The sequence below is a fragment of the Oncorhynchus keta genome, chromosome 3, assembly GCF_023373465.1.
Source record: "Oncorhynchus keta strain PuntledgeMale-10-30-2019 chromosome 3, Oket_V2, whole genome shotgun sequence".
NCBI lineage: Eukaryota > Metazoa > Chordata > Actinopteri > Salmoniformes > Salmonidae > Oncorhynchus > Oncorhynchus keta.
The window spans coordinates 15,298,166-15,317,200 of NC_068423.1; the positions used below are offsets into that span (position 1 = coordinate 15,298,166).

The 19,035-nt window shown below is 41.2% G+C and overlaps 1 protein-coding gene across 2 annotated transcripts in view; it reads left to right on the top strand.

The window, feature by feature from the left end:
* pemt (phosphatidylethanolamine N-methyltransferase) overlaps nt 1-19,035 on the top strand; it is a 93,047-nt gene that overhangs the window by 808 nt on the left and 73,204 nt on the right. The window contains exons 2-3 of one of the 2 annotated variants that reach the window (XM_052490754.1): nt 11,614-11,706; nt 13,704-13,811. In XM_052490754.1, the coding sequence (XP_052346714.1) occupies nt 11,614-11,706; nt 13,704-13,811 (201 nt within the window). The remainder of the gene's footprint in view (nt 1-11,613; nt 11,707-13,703; nt 13,812-19,035) is intronic. The other variant, XM_035751073.2, reaches the window with a different exon arrangement.

Below are 19,035 nucleotides of genomic sequence, written 5' to 3' on the forward strand. Positions count from 1 at the left end.
AAGGTATGTATTAAAGGTACCGTGATGTTTTCTAAATTACAATTTGTACAATATGTTACACATTTTCAATACGTATGATATGTTACAAATTACAATTTGTTGTGGCTAGGTGGCTAACATTAGCTGGGTTAGGGGAAGGGTTAACTAACATGCTACGTAGTTGCAAAGTAGCTAAAAAAGTATTAAGTAGTTACTAAAATGCTGAAGTTGTCTGTGATGAGATTTGAACATCTAACCTTTGGGTTGCTAGACGTTCGCGTTATACCCCCACCCGTCCATCCCGAACAACCATCCTCCTGATGTTTGCTTTATACTCTCACCCCGACCTTCTGTCTAATGTAACCATATCAAACGTAACATGTCATACTAATTTGAGGTCATGGATTTTTGTTTACGATGTTACGTCTTGCCTATGAGACCAGCCTGCACGTAAGCCTTTTTTATTTTCCACCTTTATTTAACCAGATAGGCCAGTTGAGAACAAGTTCTCATTTACAACTGCGACCTGGGCAAGATAAAGCAAAGCAGTGCAACAAAAACAACACAGAGTTACGCATGGGATAAACAAATGTACAGTCAATAACACAATCGAAAATCTGTATACAGTGTGTGCAAATGAGGTGAGGCAATAAATAGGCCATAGTGGTGAAGGTATTACAATTTAGCAATTAAACACTGGAGAAATAGATGTGCAAGTATAAATACTGGTGTGCGAAAGAGCAGGAGTAAACACATATGGGAATGAGGTAGGTTTAATGTCTACTTATAAACTGGCTACCTATTTAATCATTTAACCACTAGCCTCTTACATGATTAACAAAGGATTAGCCTACTGTCCTTCATAATACATTGGTTTTGAATCTTGTTAATGACTAACAAGTGATATCTAGACTAATGCTTTACAAACAACCAGTGGATAAGAAATATCTGATGATGGTTTGGTTATAAGCAGACCTTGAACTGAAGTATTAGCCCACCTGCTTAAACCATCGTTTCCTACAACATGCTGGAAATGTAGGCTACATTTACTAGTGCAAATTATAGCGGTTGTTTACCAGAGTCAAACCAGTAACACGTGCAGGTGGGTACACATGGTCAACTGATGTACTGTAGGCTACTTAATTCCGTATCACCACAGAGTAGGCTTGGATATGACCAGTTCATGTGGTTTGCTGGCCTTTGCAGGCTAGGTCATTGTGTCTATGTGGGGGTGTCAAAAGCTCTTTTCAAAATGAAAAATAAAGTGTTTGCCTTGTGGTAATGGAACTCTAAAATTGACTGAACCCTGGCCCCTCTCCTCCCCCATTCAAAGCCCAGTTCAAAGTCGGGTATGTCTAAAAACAACAAGTATCAGGTGAAGAAGGCACTATGCCTCAGTGTGGGGAAACCCAAACAAGCAGCGACGTATGTTCATGTTTGAATTGGAGGTGAACATGGTGTCACTACTCAGTTGTACAAGGGTCTTGGGTTTGCAATAAAAAAAATATATATATACAGTACCAGTCAAAAGTTTGGACACCTACTCATTCAACGTAAAAATAAATGTAAAAAGTGTGTACATTAACTGGTGTGCCTTGTTAAAAGTGAATTTGAGGAATTTCTTTCCTTAGTGCATTTGAACCAATCAGTTGTGACAAGGTAGGGGTGGTATACAGTCGAGAGCCCTGTTTTATAAAAGATCAAGTCCATATTATGGCAAGAACAGATCAAATAAGCAAAGAGAAATGACGGTCCATCGTTACTTTAATACATGAAGGTCAGTCAATCCAGAAAATGTCAAGAACTTTGAAAGTGTCTTCAAGTGCAGTCGCTATGATGAAACTGGCTCTCATGAGGACCGCCACAGGAAAGGGAGACCCAGAGTTACAGTGAGGGGGGAAAAGTATTTGATCCCCTGCTGATTCTGTACGTTTGCCCACTGACAAACAAATGATCAGTCTATAATTTTGATGGTAGGTTTATTTGAACAGTGAGAGACAGAAGAACAACAACAAAAATCCAGAAAAACGCATGTCAAAAATGTTATAAATTGATTTGCATTTTTATGAGGGAAATTAGTATTTGACGCCCTATCAATCAGAAAGATTTCTGGCTCCCAGGTGTCTTTCATACAGGTAACGAGCTGAGATTAGGAGCACACTCTTAAAGGGAGTGCTCATAATCTCAGTTTGTTACCTGTATAAAAGACACCTGTCCACAGAAGCAATCAATCAGATTCCAAACTCTCCACCATGGCCAAGACCAAAGAGCTTTCCAAGGATGTCAGGAACAAGATTGTACATCTACACAAGGCTGGAATGGGCTGGAATGGGCCAAGCAGTTTAGTGAGAAGGTGACAACAGTTGGTGCGATTATTCGTGAATGGAAGAAACACAAAATAACTGTCAATCTCCCTTGGCCTGGGGCTCCATGCAAGATCTCACCTCGTGGAGTTGCAATGATCATGAGAAAGGTGACGAATCAGCTCAGAAATACACGGGGGGATCTTGTCAATGATCTCAAGGCAGCTGGGACCATAGTCACCAAGAAAACAATTGGTAACACACTACGCCGTGAAGGACTGAAATCATGCAGTACCCGTATATGTGCTCAAGAAAGCCAATATACATGCCCGTCTGAAGTTTGCCAATGAACAATGATTCAGAGCACAACTGGGTGAAAGTGTTGTGGTCAGATGAGACCAAAATGGATCTCTTTGGCATCAACTCAACTCGTTGTGTTTGGAGGAGGAGGAATGCTGCCTATGACCCCAAGAATACCATCCCCACCGTCAAACATGGAGGTGGAAACATGCTTTGGGGGTGTTTTTCTGCTAAGGGGACAGGACAACTTCACAGCATCAAAGGGACGATGGACGGGGCCATGTACCGTCAATTCTTGGGTGAGAACCTCCTTCCCTCAGCCAGGGCATTGAAAATGGGTCGTGGATGGGTATTCCAGCATGACAATGACCCAAAACACACGGCCAAGGCAACAAAGTAGTGGCTCAAGAAGAAGCACATTAAGGTCCTGGAGTGGCCTAGCCAGTCTCCAGACCTTAATCCCATAGAAAATCTGTGGAGGGAGCTGAAGGTTTGAGTTGCCAAACATCAGCCTCGAAACCTTAATGACTTGGAGAAGATCTGCAAAAAGGAGTGGGACAAAATCCTTCCTGAGATGTGTGCGAACCTGGTGGCCAACTACAAGAAATGTCTGACCTCTGTGATTGCCAACAAGGGTTTTGCCACCAAGTACTAAGTCATGTTTTGCAGAGGGGTCAAATACTTATTTCCCTCATTAAAATACAAATCAATTTATAACATTTTTGACATGCATTTTTCTGGATTTTGTTGTTGTTATTCTGTCTCTCACTGTTCAAATAAACCTACCACGCCACTACTAAAGGACACCAATAAGAAGAGACTTGCTTTGGCCAAGACACACGATCGATGGACGTTAGAGCGGTGATAATCTGGCCTTTAGTCTGATGAGTCCAAATTTGAGATTTTTGCTTCTAATCGCCATATATTTTTGAGACGCAGAGTAGGTGAATGGATGATCTCTGCATGTGTGGTTTCCACCGAGATGCATGGAGGTGTGATGGGGTGCTTTGCTGGTGACACTGTCAGTGATTTATTTATATCTCAAGACACACGTAACCAGCATTCTGCAACGATACGCCATCCCACCTAGTTTGGCTGCTTTTTCTTCACTCTGCAGTCCAACTCATCCCAAACCATCTCAATTGGGTTGAGGTCGGGTGATTGTAGATGCCGGGTGATTGTGGATGTCAGCACTCCATCACTATCCTTCTTGGTTCAATAGCCCTTCCACAGCCTGAAGGTGTGTTGGGTCATTGTCCTGTTGAAAAACAAATTATAGTCCCACTAAGCTCAAACCAGATGGGATGGCTTATTGCTGCAGAATGCTGTGGTAGCCATGCTGGTTAAGTGAGCCTTGAATTCTAAATAAATCAGTGTCACCAGAATTGCACCACCTCCATGCTTCACGGGGGGAACCACACATGCAGAGATCACCCGTTCACCAACTCTGCATCTCACAAATATACGGAGGTTGGAACCAAAAATCTCAAATTTGGACTCCACAGACCAAATGATACATTTTCATCGGTCTAATGTCCATTGCTCGTGTTTCACGGCTCAAGCAAGTCTACTTCTTATTAGTGTCCTTTAGTAGTGGTTTCTTTGCAGCAATTTCAACCATGAAGGCCTGATTCACACAGTCTCCTCTGAACAGTTGATGTTGAGATGTCTGTTACTTGAACTGAAGCATTTATTTGGGCTGCAATATCTGAGCCTGGTAACTCTAAGGAACTTATAATCTGCAGCAGAGGTAACTCTGGGTCTTCCTTTCCTGTGGCGGTCCTCATGAGAGCCAGTTTCATCATAGCCATTGATGGTTTTTGCGACTGCACTTGAAGACACTTTCAATGTTCAAGACATTTTCCAGATTGACTGACCTTCGTGTCTTAACTTGTTCGGGATATGGGGCAGTATTCGGAAGTTTTGATGACTGAGGTGCCCAAAGTAAACTACCTGCTCAGGCCCAGAAGCTAGGATATGCATATACATGGTAGTATTGGATATAAAACACTCCACAGTTTCTAAAACTGTTAAAGTTATGTCTGTGAGTATAACAGAACTGATTTGGCAGGTGAAAACCCAAGGACACTTTCTGTTGACCTGCCAGCCAATTCAAATGTTAAGCTATTGAAAACAAAGACTTCCACCTCCCAAATTGCAGTTCCTATGTCTTCTACAAGATGTCAACAGTTGTACATGGTTTCAGGCTTGTATTCTGAAAAACCAACAAGGAATAGTTGTTTATCCTCACAGAGTCCTATGGCAAAACTAGTCCCCTTGCGTGCGAGCTTCGTTCTTTTCCTTTCCTATTGAAAGTAGTTAGCTCCGTATGAAATATGATTGTTTATTTAGATATTAGAGTACCTAATAATGGATTAGAAACGTCATTTGATTTGTTTGGACAAATTTTACTGGTAACTTTTGGAACTCCTATGTCTGCATTCTGAACGGGTGGATTACTGAACTCAATGTGGGATATAAAGAAGGAATTTATCGAACAAAACGACCATTCATTGTGTTCCTGGGACTCTTGTGATTGCGATCAGAAGAAGATCTTCAAAAGGTAAGTGACTTTTGTCACTATATGGGATTTTGTGACGCCTGTGCTTGTTTGGATAATATGCTGTTGTGAGGTGCTGACCTCAGAAAATCAATTGCTGTACTGTCGCCGTAAAGCCTTTTTGAAATCTAACGATGCGGTTAGATTGCCAAAATTCTAAGCTAAAGAATAATGTTTGACACTTGTATTATCATGAATGTTTAATATTGCGTGTTTTGTATTTTGAATTTGGCACTCTGCAATTTCACCGGATGTTGTTGAGGTGGGTTGCTAGCAGAACGCCTGCGCCAGAAAGGTTTTAAATTATGGACTGATGTTAACCTTTGCTTATTTGAGCTGTTCTCAGTGTTGACAACTAATTTTCAGGAGAAGTTGCTAGAGGCAAGTCGATTTTGTTGCTAAATGAAGTTGTCATCACGCAATGATATCACGTCATTACGTAATAACGTAAAACTGCGTCATTATGTAGAATACACAATAACGTTACTCAAATTGACTGGCCATCACGGCAAAATGTATGATTTGACATTTTTTAGTTTAGATTTGTTTCTTTATTATCACATATTTTTACTTGTTAAAGTAATATAAACACATTTTATATGATCAGATATTTTTATTTTTAAACACATTGAATTATTGAACAACTCCATATTATTGAACAATTACATATAATTTATTTTCTTAACCTGTTGCGTCGAGCAATCTCGTATCCGGGAGCGTAATTATAGCCTCAAGCTCATTGCCATAACGCAACGTTAACTATTCATGAAAATCGCAAATTAAATGAAATAAATATATTGCCTCACAAGCTTAGCCTTTTGTTAACAACACTGTCATCTCAGATTTTCTAAATATGCTTTTCAACCATAGCTACACAAGCATTTGTGTAAGAGTATTGGTAGCTAGCATAGCATTAAGCCTAGCATTCAGCAGGCAACATTTTCACAAAAACAAGAAAAGCATTCAAATAAAATCATTTACCTTTGAAGAACTTCGGATGTTTTCAATGAGGAGACTCTCAGTTAGATAGCAAATGGTCAGCTTTTCCAAAAATATTATTTGTGTAGGAGAAATCGCTCCGTTTTGTTCATCACGTTTGGCTAAGAAAACCCCCCGAAAATTCAGTCATTACAACGGCAAACTTTTTTCCAAATGAACTCCATAATATCGACAGAAACATGGCAAACGTTGTTTAGAATCAATCCTCAAGGTGTTTTTCACATATCTATTCGATGATAAGTCATTCGTGGCAGTTTGGTTTCTCCTCTGAAGCAAATGGTAAAATACACGCAGCTGGAGATTACGCAATAATTGCAACGGAGGACACCATCCGGAGCACCTGGTAAATGTAGTCTCTTATGGTAAATCTTCCAATGATGTGCCTACAAATACGTCACAATGCTGCAGACACCTTGGGGAAACGACAGAAAGTGTAGGCTCATTCCTTGCACATTCACAGCTATATAAGGAGATATTGGAACAAAGCGCATTCAAAATCTGGAGCATTTCCTGTTTGAAATTTCATCTTGGTTTCGCCTGTAGCATCAGTTCTGTGGCACTCACAGATAATATCTTTGCAGATTTGGAAACGTCAGTGTTTTCTTTTCAAAGCTGTCAATTATATGCATAGTCGAGCATCTTTTCGTGACAAAATATCTTGTTTAAAACGGGAACGTTTTTTTTTATCCATAAATTAAAAGAGCGCCCCCTATATCCAAGAAGTTAACTAGTAGACCTACACATTCTCAACAATTATAGTTTAACCTGTCTAGGACACGCATTCCGCTAGCGGAAACCACCCCCCCAACATTCCGCTGAAAAGGCAGCACGGGATATTCAAAAATATTTTTTGAAATATTCAACTTTCACACATTAACAGGTCCAATACAGCAAATGGAAGATAAACATCTTGTTAATCTACGCATCGTGTCCGATTTTTAAAATGTTTTACATTTTATGTTAGTTTTATGTTAGATCCCCACCAAATCCAAAAAAAAACACACAGCCATTTTTCCCAGCCAAAGATAGTTACAAAAGCAGAAATAGAGAGAAAATGAATCACTAACCATTGATAATCTTCATCAGATGACACTCATAGGACATCATGTTACACAATACATTTATGTTTTGTTCGATAATGTGCATATTTACATCCACAAATCTCAGTTTACATTGGCGCCATGTTCAGTAATGCCTCAAATATCCAGAGTGATTACAGAGAGCCACGTCATATAACAGAAATACTCATCATAACCTTTGACGAAAGATACATGTTTTACATATGATTAAAGATACACTTGTTCTTAATGCAACCGCTGTGTCAGATTTTTAAAAACTTTACGGAAAAAGCATACCATGCAATAATCTGAGACGGCGCTCAGAGGTACACAATATTTCTCCGCCATGTTGGAGTCAACAGAAATATGAAATTACATCATAAATATTCCCTTACTTTTGATGATGTTTCATCAGAATGCAGTGCCAGGAATCCTAGTTCCGCAATAAATCGTTGCTTTGTTCGATAATGTCCATTACTAGTGTCCAAAGTGAAAATGCTGCCCTCTATCCCTAAAACGTTAAGCAGTGTATTGGTAGTTCGTTAACATGGTACCTAACTGATCAACAATTAGAGGTACAAGCTAATAACAAGGTATGCTATGGTATTGAACAAGCAACTTAACTCAAATAATGATGTGTGCGCTAGGCATCTCTCTCCAGGTTGTTGTGCTTTCTGGCTGGCTAGCTGCTCAGTGGTTTACTCCAAATATTTCCACTGTTCTCGCTTACACTGCAGTGCACACTGCCACATCAGCTGTGTCTCCGCCAGTTCCAGAAAGTCCACTCCTTGCATACGTACTGTAAGTATTATTATTATCATGATCATAGATTGGCAATGAAATCCTCCTCATCTTCACTGTCCAACTGCATTGTCACGGAGCTAGAACCAGCAGAAGAGGATGGAGTGCCCTTTAAGCTGTATGCTGCTGTGGTGCCAAACTGCTGCAGAACTTCACTTGGTAGTTTATGCTGGTAACAGGTATCATAAGCCAGATTCAGTCCATACCGCACCTGGAGTATGGAGTTGAGTGTGCAGTGACATTCTATTTCTTAACTTTGACTTGACCACACTCATTTGGTTGAACAGCCATTCAACCTTCGCATTTGGGTTTGGCAAGGAGAGGGCAGCGAGTGCAGCTTTGCACAGTTCTTCAAATGGATTTGACCCAGAAGAGTCTGTGTAGTTATTCACTTCACTCCAAAATGCGACTGAGTCCCACCTAAACATTTCATTGGGAAACAATTGTATCAATTGTTTGGGGCTGGTACCCCAGTAACTTAACTACTTTAATCATTTCAGTGGTGCCTTTATTGTGCTTTAGCGTTTCCTTAACACTGAACAAGGCCATGTCTTGCAAGGCTTCTAGGATGTCTGGGAGCCTTGCTTGCAGCTCCTTGCTTAAAGAAACAATGTAGTTGATGCACTCTCTCCAAATAACCTTTTTGTCCTCTGGCGCAAGACTGAGTTGATACACCGTGCTCTCAAAAAGGTACCCAAGGTTGGTGATGGACTGAGATGTCCATCAATGGCATCCTTCAGCACAATCATTTTTTACGTAGGGTTGACTACTCTGCTGCAAATTTATGTTAAGAGGTGTACCAGATTATCCAAAAGCTTGACAGGATCTGTTTGCTCTCCCTCAAATGACTTTACTGCAACTTGTATGTCAGACAAGATTGATTTCAAGAATGTCAGGTAGACATATTTGGTCTTGTACATGGCATGGAGCACATCCGTCATGTAGAGCAATGCTCACTGGCCATGGTCAACTCAAAGTGGAGTTTCACGTATTCCCACTGGCTCAATATACGAGTTACCGCAGGCTCAATCGATAGCCAACGTGTGGCACACACTTTGGTGATCTGCAGGGGTTTCTGACCACAATTAATGGTGGCATACACTGCTTTGTACACCTCACGTCGTTTTGGGGAAATCGAAAACCAGTTGTCGGTGTTCATGATTAAGTTCTCAACACTCGCTACAACTCCCGTACGGGCTCGGGAGAGACGAAGGTCGAAAGCCATGCGTCCTCCGAAACACAACCCAACCAAGCCGCATTGCTTCTTAACACCGCATGCATCCAACCCGGAAGCCAGCTGCACCAATGTGTCGGAGGAAACAAGGTGCACCTGGCGACCTGGTTAGCGTGCACTGCCCCCGGCTCGCAACAGGAGTCGCTAGTGCGCGATGAGGCAAGGATATCCCTACCGGCCAAACCCTCCCTAACCTGGACGACGCTAGGGCAATTGTGCGCCGCCCCACGGACCTTCCGGCTGCGACAGAGCCTGGGCGTGAACCCTGAGTCTCTGGTGGCCCTAGACCACTGCGCCACCCGGGAGGCCCCCAAGATCCTCTTTTTTTTAAGGTTACACTGCTTAAGAAACTCAACTACCGCTGTTGCTATGGATCTGGCATCCCCCCCCCCCGCCCCCCCTCCAATTCAACCAGCCTGAGAAATGTGGATACAACAGTTATTTTTTTTGCACTGAAATACCAAATCCCCACACCCAGGCATTTCGAGACACTGACAGTGGACTCATCCAAAAGGAGACTGAACTTCTCATCCCCCACATCTGATGTTACCCTTTTGAGAAAATAAAGAGCCAGTACTCCCCTAATCATTTCTGTGCACTTGGTGCGGTGCATTTGGAAGTTTGTTGCTGTCACAGAATCTGAAAAGGCAGATTTGCAAGCCATACCTAAATGGTCACATGCTAGCAGTGAACAATGCTCCGCCATTGCCATAGTAGCTTCTGTGCTTTTGCAGTTATCCACTTTCTTAACCAACTGGTAATGTAGACTGTGTTGTGGGGTTGTACGGTTTTGATTTATTTATATGCTTTGCTGTAGCACAATGTTTTTTGATGTCATACATTTTTGTAAGTACATCTGATTTGCAGTATGCACAGCATGCCTGACAATCCTCCCCAATTACTGGCTTCAGCCACCCTTTAAATTCAGGTACAGTACAGACTCTTTTGATTGAGACATGTTGGTTGATGTAAGTTCAGTTCAAGATCAAACATTTGTGACTAAACGCAAAAAAAGAAACATCTCACTCACTGTCAACTGTTTATTTTCAGCAAACTTAACGTGTGTAAATATATGTATGAACATAAGATTCAACAACTGAGACATAAACTGAACAAGTTCCACAGACATGTGACTAACAGAAACGGAAGAATGTGTCCCTGAACAAAGGGGCGGGGTCAAAATCAGAAGGAATATTCAGTATCTGGTGTGGCCACCAGCTGCATTAACCTCTCTGGGATATGTGGGATGCTAGCGTCTCACCTGGCCAAAAGCCAGTGAAAATGAAGAGTGCCAAATTCAAATAAATTACTATAAAAATCCAACTTTAATGAAATCACACATGCAAGATACCAAATTAAAGCTACAATTGTTGTGAATCCAGCCAACATGTCAGGTTTCAAAAAGGCTTTTCGGCGAAAGTAAACAATGCTATTATCTGAGGATAGCACCCCAGTAAACAAAGACAGAAAAGCATATATCAACCCTGCAGGCTCGACACAAAACGCAGAAATAAAGATATAATGCCTTACGAGCTTCTTTGGTTGGCACTCCAATATGTCCCATAAACATGTCCCACAAATGGTCCTTTTGTTTGATTAATTATGTCGATATATATCCAAAATGTCAATTTATTTGGCGCGTTTGATCCAGAAAAACACCGGTTCCAACTTGCGCAACGTGACTACAAATATCTCAAAAGTTACATGTAAACTTTGCCAAAACATTTCAAACTACTTTTGTAATAAAACGTTAGGTATTTTTTTACGTAAATAATTGATAAATTGAAGACTGGATGATCTGTGTTCAATACAGTAGGAAAACAAACTGTAGCTAGCTTTCAGGCTAGCCTCTAACAAAGAGTTCTCTTCACTCTAGCCTCATTCTGAACAGTGACACTTCTTCATTACACAAAGGAAAAACGTCAACCAATTTCTAAAGACTGTTGACATCCAGTGGAAGCGATAGGAACTGCAAGAAATCTGGATTCCCAATGAAAAGCCATTGAAAAGAGGGACCTCAAAAAATAAAAATCCTAGGAGTTTCGCCTGCCAAATAAGTTGTTATACTGACAGACATTATTCAAACAACTTTAGAAACGTCAGAGTGTTTTCTATCCAAATCTACTAATAATATGCCTATCTTATCTTCTGGGGATGATAAGCAGGCAGTTTAATCTGGGCACGCTTTTATCCAAAATTCAGAATGCTGCCCCTTATCCTAGAGAAGTTAACTAATGCAGTGCATCTCCTCCTCATGGACTGCACCAGATTTGCCAGTTGTTGCTGTGAGATGTTACGCCAGTCTTCCACCAAGGAACCTGCAAATTCCCTGACATTTCTGGGTGGAATGGCCCTAACTTTCACCCTCTGATCCAACAGGTCCCAGACGTGCTCAATGGGATTGAGATCCGGGCTCTTCGCTGGCCATGGCAGAACACTGACATGCCTGTCTTGCAGGAAATCACGCACAGAGTGAGCAGTATGGCTGGTGGCATTGTCATGTTGGAGGGTAATGTCAGGATGAGCCTGCAGGAAGGGTACCACATGAGGGAGGAGGATGTCTTCCCTGTAACGCACAGTATTGAGATTGCCTGCAATGACAACAAGCTCAGTCCGATGATGCTGTGACACACCACCCCAGACCATGATTGACCCTCCACCTCCAAATTGATCCCGCTCCAGAGTACAGGCCTCGATGTAACGCACGTTCCTTCGACAATAAACGCAAATCCGACAATCACCCCTGGTGAGACAAAACCGCGACCGCGACCCAGCCTCTCTCTGCCTATTGCGGAAAGTCTGAGGACTGATGGAAGTATTGTGCGTTCCTGGTGTAACTCTGGCAGTTGTTGCCATCCTGTACCTGTCCTGCCGCTGTGATATTCGTATGTACCGATCCTGTACAGGTGTTGTTACATGTAGTCTGCCACTGCGAGAACGATCAGCTGTCCATCCTGTCTCCCTGGAGTGCTGTCTTAGGCAATATATTGCAATATATATATTGCCCTGGCCATATCTGCAGTCCTTATGCCTCCTTGCAGCATGCCTAAGGCACGTTCATACAGATGAGCAGGGACCCTGGGCATTTTTCTTTTGGTGTTTTTCGGACTCAGTAGAAATGCCTCTTTTTAGTGTCCTAAGTTTAGTGTCCTAACTGTGGCCTGAACTGACCTTAAGCTGTGTTGTTTATGGTTCATTGAACAAGCATCGGAAACAGTGTTTAAACCCTTTACAATGACGATCTGTGAAGTTATTTTGATTTTTACCAATTATCATTGAAAGACCGGGTCCTGAAAAGGGGACATTCCTTTTTCTTCTGAGTTTATATTCATTGGGTTTGTCTCGTTGAACGCCTACAATCTTGCTGCTGCCGTCAGCCAACAATGATTTGCAATTTGCTGAAATTGCTGCTGGCCTGCTTCTGCCTGTGCACGAGCTGAGCGCCTGCTGCTGACGTTACTCACAATGCACTTTTGCAGCCAGGTAGTTGTGTTGTGAGTGTTTGACAGAGAAAATCGTTTTTGTGCCATTTAGAGGGAAATTGTGTGCATTTGAGTAATTTTTCAAAAGTTTCTAAAGGTTTCAAATACATTTTTTTTAAATGGCTAAGTCACTGAGCCTGTTCTTGCCATAATATAGACTTGTTCTTTTAACAAATTGGGTATACCACCCCTACCTTATCACAACACATATGATTGACTCAAATGCATTAAGTGTAAAGAAATTCCTCAAATTAACTTTCAACAAGGCACACCTGTTAATTGAAATGTTTTCCAGGTGACTAGCTCATGAAGCTGGTTGAGAGAATGCCAAGAGTGTGCAAAGCTGTCATCAAGGCAAAGGGTGGCTATTTTGAAGAATCTCAAATATATTTTTATTAACACTTTTTTGGTTACTACATGATTCCAATTGTGTTATTTCATAGTTGTAATGGCTTCACTATTATTCTACAATGTAGAAAATAGTAAAAATAAAGAAAAACCCTTGAATGATTAGGTGTGTCCAAACTTTTGACTGGTACTGTATATTATTGTCACATACACCGGATAGGTGCAGTGAAATGTGTTTTACAGGGTCAGCTATAGTAGGACGGTGCCCTGGAGCAAATTAAGGTTAAGTGCCTTGCTCAAGGGCACATTGACAGATGTACCCTTAGGTACTGGCCCAATTCTCTAACCGCTAGGCTACCTACTGCCCTATAAATATTCTGCATAAAGCCGTGAATGATATCCAAAATTGACTACATCAGTCATACTGAAATACTATTTAACACTCTGACCGAATTAAAATACCCACAGTTCATTTTCCCATCTAGAAAAGGCCTACAACTCTGTTCATATACTCAAAGAAAACCTTTAGGCACTCATCAGTTAAAAAACTCCAAAGGTCAAAGTTAAACTGTCTTTTGAAGTTTGACATAGAATTCTATTTCTGTGCTTCTGATATTTCTCTGTTTCTATGTCTGTCAGGTGGACATGTCAGTAATGGAGGATGTTCTGAAGCACATAGACGTCTATGACCCCAGGTTCTGTGTTGCTGTCATCGCCATCATCTTCAACCCTTTCTTCTGGAATGTGGTGAGTAATCAAAGCATATATGTAAAATTCATAGACATGATTTCCATTCAAAATTAATATTGATGAGTAATGAGTAGCCGATGCATAGAAATAAAATTAATAGAATGGACCTTCACATTCAAATGTTTAGTGGCTGTTCTGGTGTAATTCTATTTATCATATAACTAGAGAGCAGTGTTTCCCAACTCCGGTCGTCGAGTACCTCAAACAGTACATATTGAAAATCCAATTAAAGTTTATTCGTCGCACACACACTTTAACAGATGTATTACAGTTGAAGTCAGAAGTTTACATACTTAGCCAAATACGTTTAAACTCAGTTTTTCACAATTCTTGACATTTAATCCTAGTAAAAAAATCCCATGTCTTGGGTCAGTTAGGATCATAACTTTATTTTAAGAATGTGAAATGTCAGAATAATAGTAGAGAGAATTATTTCTTTCAGTTTTTAGTTCTTTCATCTAGTTCCCAGTGGGTCAGAAGTGTACATACACTCAATTAGTATTTGGTAGCATTGCCTTTAAATGGTTTAACTTGGGTCAAACGTTTCGGGTAGCCTTCCACAAGCATCCCACATTAAATTGGGTGAATTTGGGTCCATTCCTCCTGACAGAGTTGGTGTAACTGAGTCAGATTTGTAGGCCTCCTTGTTCGCACATGCTTTTTCAGTTCTGCCAACAAATGTTCTATAGCATTGAGGTCAGGGCTTTGTGATGGCCACGCCAATACCTTGACTTTGTTGTCCTTAAGCCATTTTGCCACAACTTTGAAAGTATGCTTGGGGTCATTGTCCATTTGGAAGACCCATTTACGACCAAGCTTTAACTTCGTAACTGATGTCTTGAGATGTTGCTTCAATATATCCACATAATTTTCCATCCTCATGATGCCATCTATTTTGTGAAGTGCACCAGTCCCTCCTGCAGCAAAGCACCCCCACAACATGATGCTGCCACTTCCGTGCTTCATGGTTGGGATGGTAATCTTTGGCTTGCAAGCCTCCCCCTTATTCTTCCAAACATAACGATGGTCATTATGGCCAAACAGTTCTATTTTTGTTTCATCAGACCAGAGGACAAAAAGTACGATCTTTATCCCCATGTGCAGTTGCAAACCGTAGTCTGTTTTTTTGTGGCAGTTTTGGAGCAGTGGCTTCTTCCTTGCTGAGCAGCCTTTCAGGTTATGTCGATATAGTACTTGTTTTACTGTGGATATAGATACATTTGTACCTGTTTCCTCCAGCATCTTCACAAGGTCCTTTGCTGCTGTTCTGGGATCGATTTGCATTTTTCGCACCAAAGTACATTCATCTCTAGGAGACAGAATGCGTCTCCTTCCTGAGCGGTATGACGGCTGCGTGGTCCCATGGTGTTTATGCTTGCGTACTATTGTTTGTACAGATGAACGTGGTACCTTTAGGCGTTAGGAAATTGCTCCCAAGGATGAACCAGACTTGTGGAGGTCTACAATTGTTTTTCTGGGGTCTTGGCTGATTTCTTTTAATTTTCCCATGATGTCAAGCAAAGAGGCACTGAGTTTGATGGTAGGCCTTGAAATACATCCACAGGTACACCTCCAATTGACTCAAATTATGTCAATTAGTCCTATCAGAAGCTTCATGACATCATTTTCTGGAATTTTCCAAGCTGTTTAAAGGCACAGTCAATTTACTGTATGTAAACTTCTGACCCACTGGAATTGTGATACAGTGAATTATAAGTGAAATAATCTGTCTGTAAACAATTGTTGGAAAAATGTCTTATCATGCAACCAACTTGCCAAAACTATAGTTTGCTAATAAGAAATTTGTGGAGTTGTTGAAAAACGAGTTTTAATGACTCCAACCTAAGTGTATGTAAACTTCCGACTTCAACTGTATGTGCGTGTGGATTCTCGGCCCTCACTATCATGCCAACGAAATACAGGCATAGACTGTGTGGAAAATAATTTAAGACTGAGACTCTCTCCAATACAACCCAACTTCCTTTTAAGCACACCCTTCTCATTAACCTGTGGTGAGTTTTTCCACAGTTTCTGATGAACAAATAAGTTTTTAGATGTAAGATGGCTAAATAAAGATAAACATTTCCATCAGCCTTATGGTGCCTGGAAAAATGGGAGTACTCTAATTTTGCAAAAGAGTTCCCTAACTGCCCTCCCAGTGAAGGATGGGCACCCTGTGTAAAACATTCTTTTTTTTTCTTCAGATTTTCACTTTCAAGATTCTTAGTTTTAAAAAATAAAATAATAATTTAACCAACACCAACACAAAAAAATGCAATACCTGGTTTGCGTATCCATTGTTGCCTCAGTTAGCATTTACTGGTAGATAATATAATAATAATAATAATATATGCCATTTAGCAGACGCTTTTATCCAAAGCGACTTACAGTCATGTGTGCATACATTCTACGTATGGGTGGTCCCGGGAATCGAACCCACTACCCTGGCGTTACAAGCGCCATGCTCTACCAACTGAGCTACAGAAGATAAAATGTATTTTCTACTCTACCGGCTACCCATGTAATTTTTCGTATACCTCCACTAAACTACTTTGATTCGCATCAAAAAAGTGGGTATATGGCTTATACCTGCGTATACCTTCCACTACACTACTGGCCCTTTGTGTTTTGGTAAGAAGTGCACTTCCCTACATGAGTGAGCTAGTATTATGCTTACTATCCTTTCAGAATCACGAACCCGTCGCACACTGAAGGGCTATAGGTTTGCCACTGTGCAAACATGTCTATAATACATATAAAGACTGTTAAGAGATTGTTTCAGGAAAGGAGTGTATATATTTGGCCTGGCGAATCGGTTTTATGCTCTGACTGTATGGAAGCTGATAATTCTGACTAGAAGAAATGATGAGTCTTCACTATCGAGACCGAGTCAAAGGTATCCGACACCGAGACAAGAATGTAGTCTGGAGACCACTCCCTAGTACTTCAACATTGATTCTGTCCATAGGTGTATACCAGCCTCTCCCAACTTCTCTCTGTTACACGCCTGTTTTTCCTGCCATTCCTGTCTTTGCTCTGTTCCTCTCCCTCTATTTCTCCCAACCCATTTCTTTCACAGTTCCTCAGTTTACATATCAAAGCAATCAGTGTTGGAAGTTAATTCAATGAAACGGAACAAATTGTTAGTTGTCTATTGGATAACATGCTGAAAGAAGTCATCTGTTTTTAACGCCATGCCTTCAACACATTTGCAGAGACCGAGGATCTGCCCCAGGTTTAGGAGGACAACATGACACGTTTATCTGGGCTGGTTATGCAAATGCACGCCCTTAACATGCATTATCAGCTGGTTATATAACGCTTTTATCTTTTAGACTCCGATGTAATATTGAAACACCAAAACAACATTGATTTCCCCCGTCAACTGGTTGATAACAATAACACTTGGCACACTAACCGTCATGAAAGAGGTCATAGTTTGTCGACATTTGTTTTGTAGCAACTAGTGGTATTCTTCTAATAGTAGAGTGGAGAGTTTTGGGCTAGCAGCACCAAGCCTGAGTGGTCTCTGAAGTTTACAGCTTGTTCTTCAGGTCTTTTGTTTTCTGTGTGGGTTACTCAGATCTTTCTTTTTGCCAGTCATTCATATCTGTTATTCAGAAAATCTTACCACATGAAACAAAGTCTGCAAAACTCTCACCATAAGTAGAGACTAAGGGAGACAGAGGTAGAGAAATATAAACCAACTTGAGATGTTCTGACTGTGAGAGACCAGTATAGAATTATATTGAATCGGTACAGCATGTGTCCTCTCTCTCTCTCTCTCTCTCTCTCTCTCTCTCTCTCTCTCTCTCTCTCTCTCTCTCTCTCTCTCTCTCTGTGAGAATAACCTAAAAGCATTCAAGTGGGTCTGCGGGAAAGGGGAAAATAGAAGCTCTATTCAATAGAGGCTATTCAATAGATCTTTTTATATAATTTCAGAGGAAAGGGTAGAGCTTCTTTTCACAAACATCTTACCCAACCTTTCTTTAGTCTATAAATGTCCACTGGCCTTTAATTGAAAGCAAAATATTCTGAGCACTTGTAAAAATTGTGAATGTACATGGAGGATTTGACACCTGTATAGGGTTTGTTTGAATACCCTTTGGCTGTTGCCTTAGTCTATATAATTTGCTGAGTGCACAAAATATTAGGAACACCTTCCTAATATTGAGTTGCACCCCCTTTTGCCCCCCGAACCACCTCAATTCGTCGAAGCATGGACTCTACAAGGTGTCGAATGTGTTTCACAGTTAGTACATTGTTGTAGTCAGACATGAGTTAGCTAGTCCCACCATAGCTGCGTCCAATATTTATTTGTGCCCCAGACATGGGTTGCACCCATAGACTTGAGACAAGTTTGTGTGTTCTAGCTGTGCAGAGAAGGGAAGTGTGCTCAGTGAGATATTTCAGCGCTGGTCCTCAATGGCTGTGTCCATTTATTCTTGGTTTTCCTTCTTTTTAATCAGTGATTTGATAATGACCTGAGTAACTAGGTGTGTGCAATCACTGTGACCATGATTGATCATTGCAGAGGAGAAATGATAGTTAGCAGGTTGGTGGTTCATGAGATTTGAAGCAGCTCAGCCTCAAGGTCTGCACAGGACTGTTTGCCCGCCATACCCCTTACGTTCCTCTGCAGCGGGCTCAGTCAGCCATGTTGACATTGAGGTAATGGCAGGGTCAGCCTGTCCCTCTTCTTCCTTCTTATCTCTCTGACTCTATGGCTAGCTGGTGGCGCTAACGTCAACCAGATTACACAATACTGATTACACTCTCTCACAACCTCTATTTTTTATCGTCTGAGATTACCATAGATTGGAAAGTTGCCACGGTCATCCCCTTCTTCAAAGGGGGAGACACTCTAGACCCAAACTGCTACAGACTAATATCTATCCTACCCTGCCTTTCTACGGTATTCAAAAGCCACGTTAACAAACAGATTACAGACCATTTTGAATCCCACCGTAACTACTCCGCTATGCAATCTGGTTTCAGAGCTGGTCATGGGTGCACCTCAGCCATGCTCAAGTCCTAAATGATATCATAACCGCCACCGATAAAAGGCAGTACTGTGCAGCCGTATTCATCGAACAGGCTTTCGACTCTGTCAATCACAACATTCTTATTGGCAGACTCAACAGCCTTGGTTTCTCAAAATGATTGCTTCGCTTGGTTCACCAACTACTTCTCAGACAGATTTCAGTGTGTCAAATCGGAG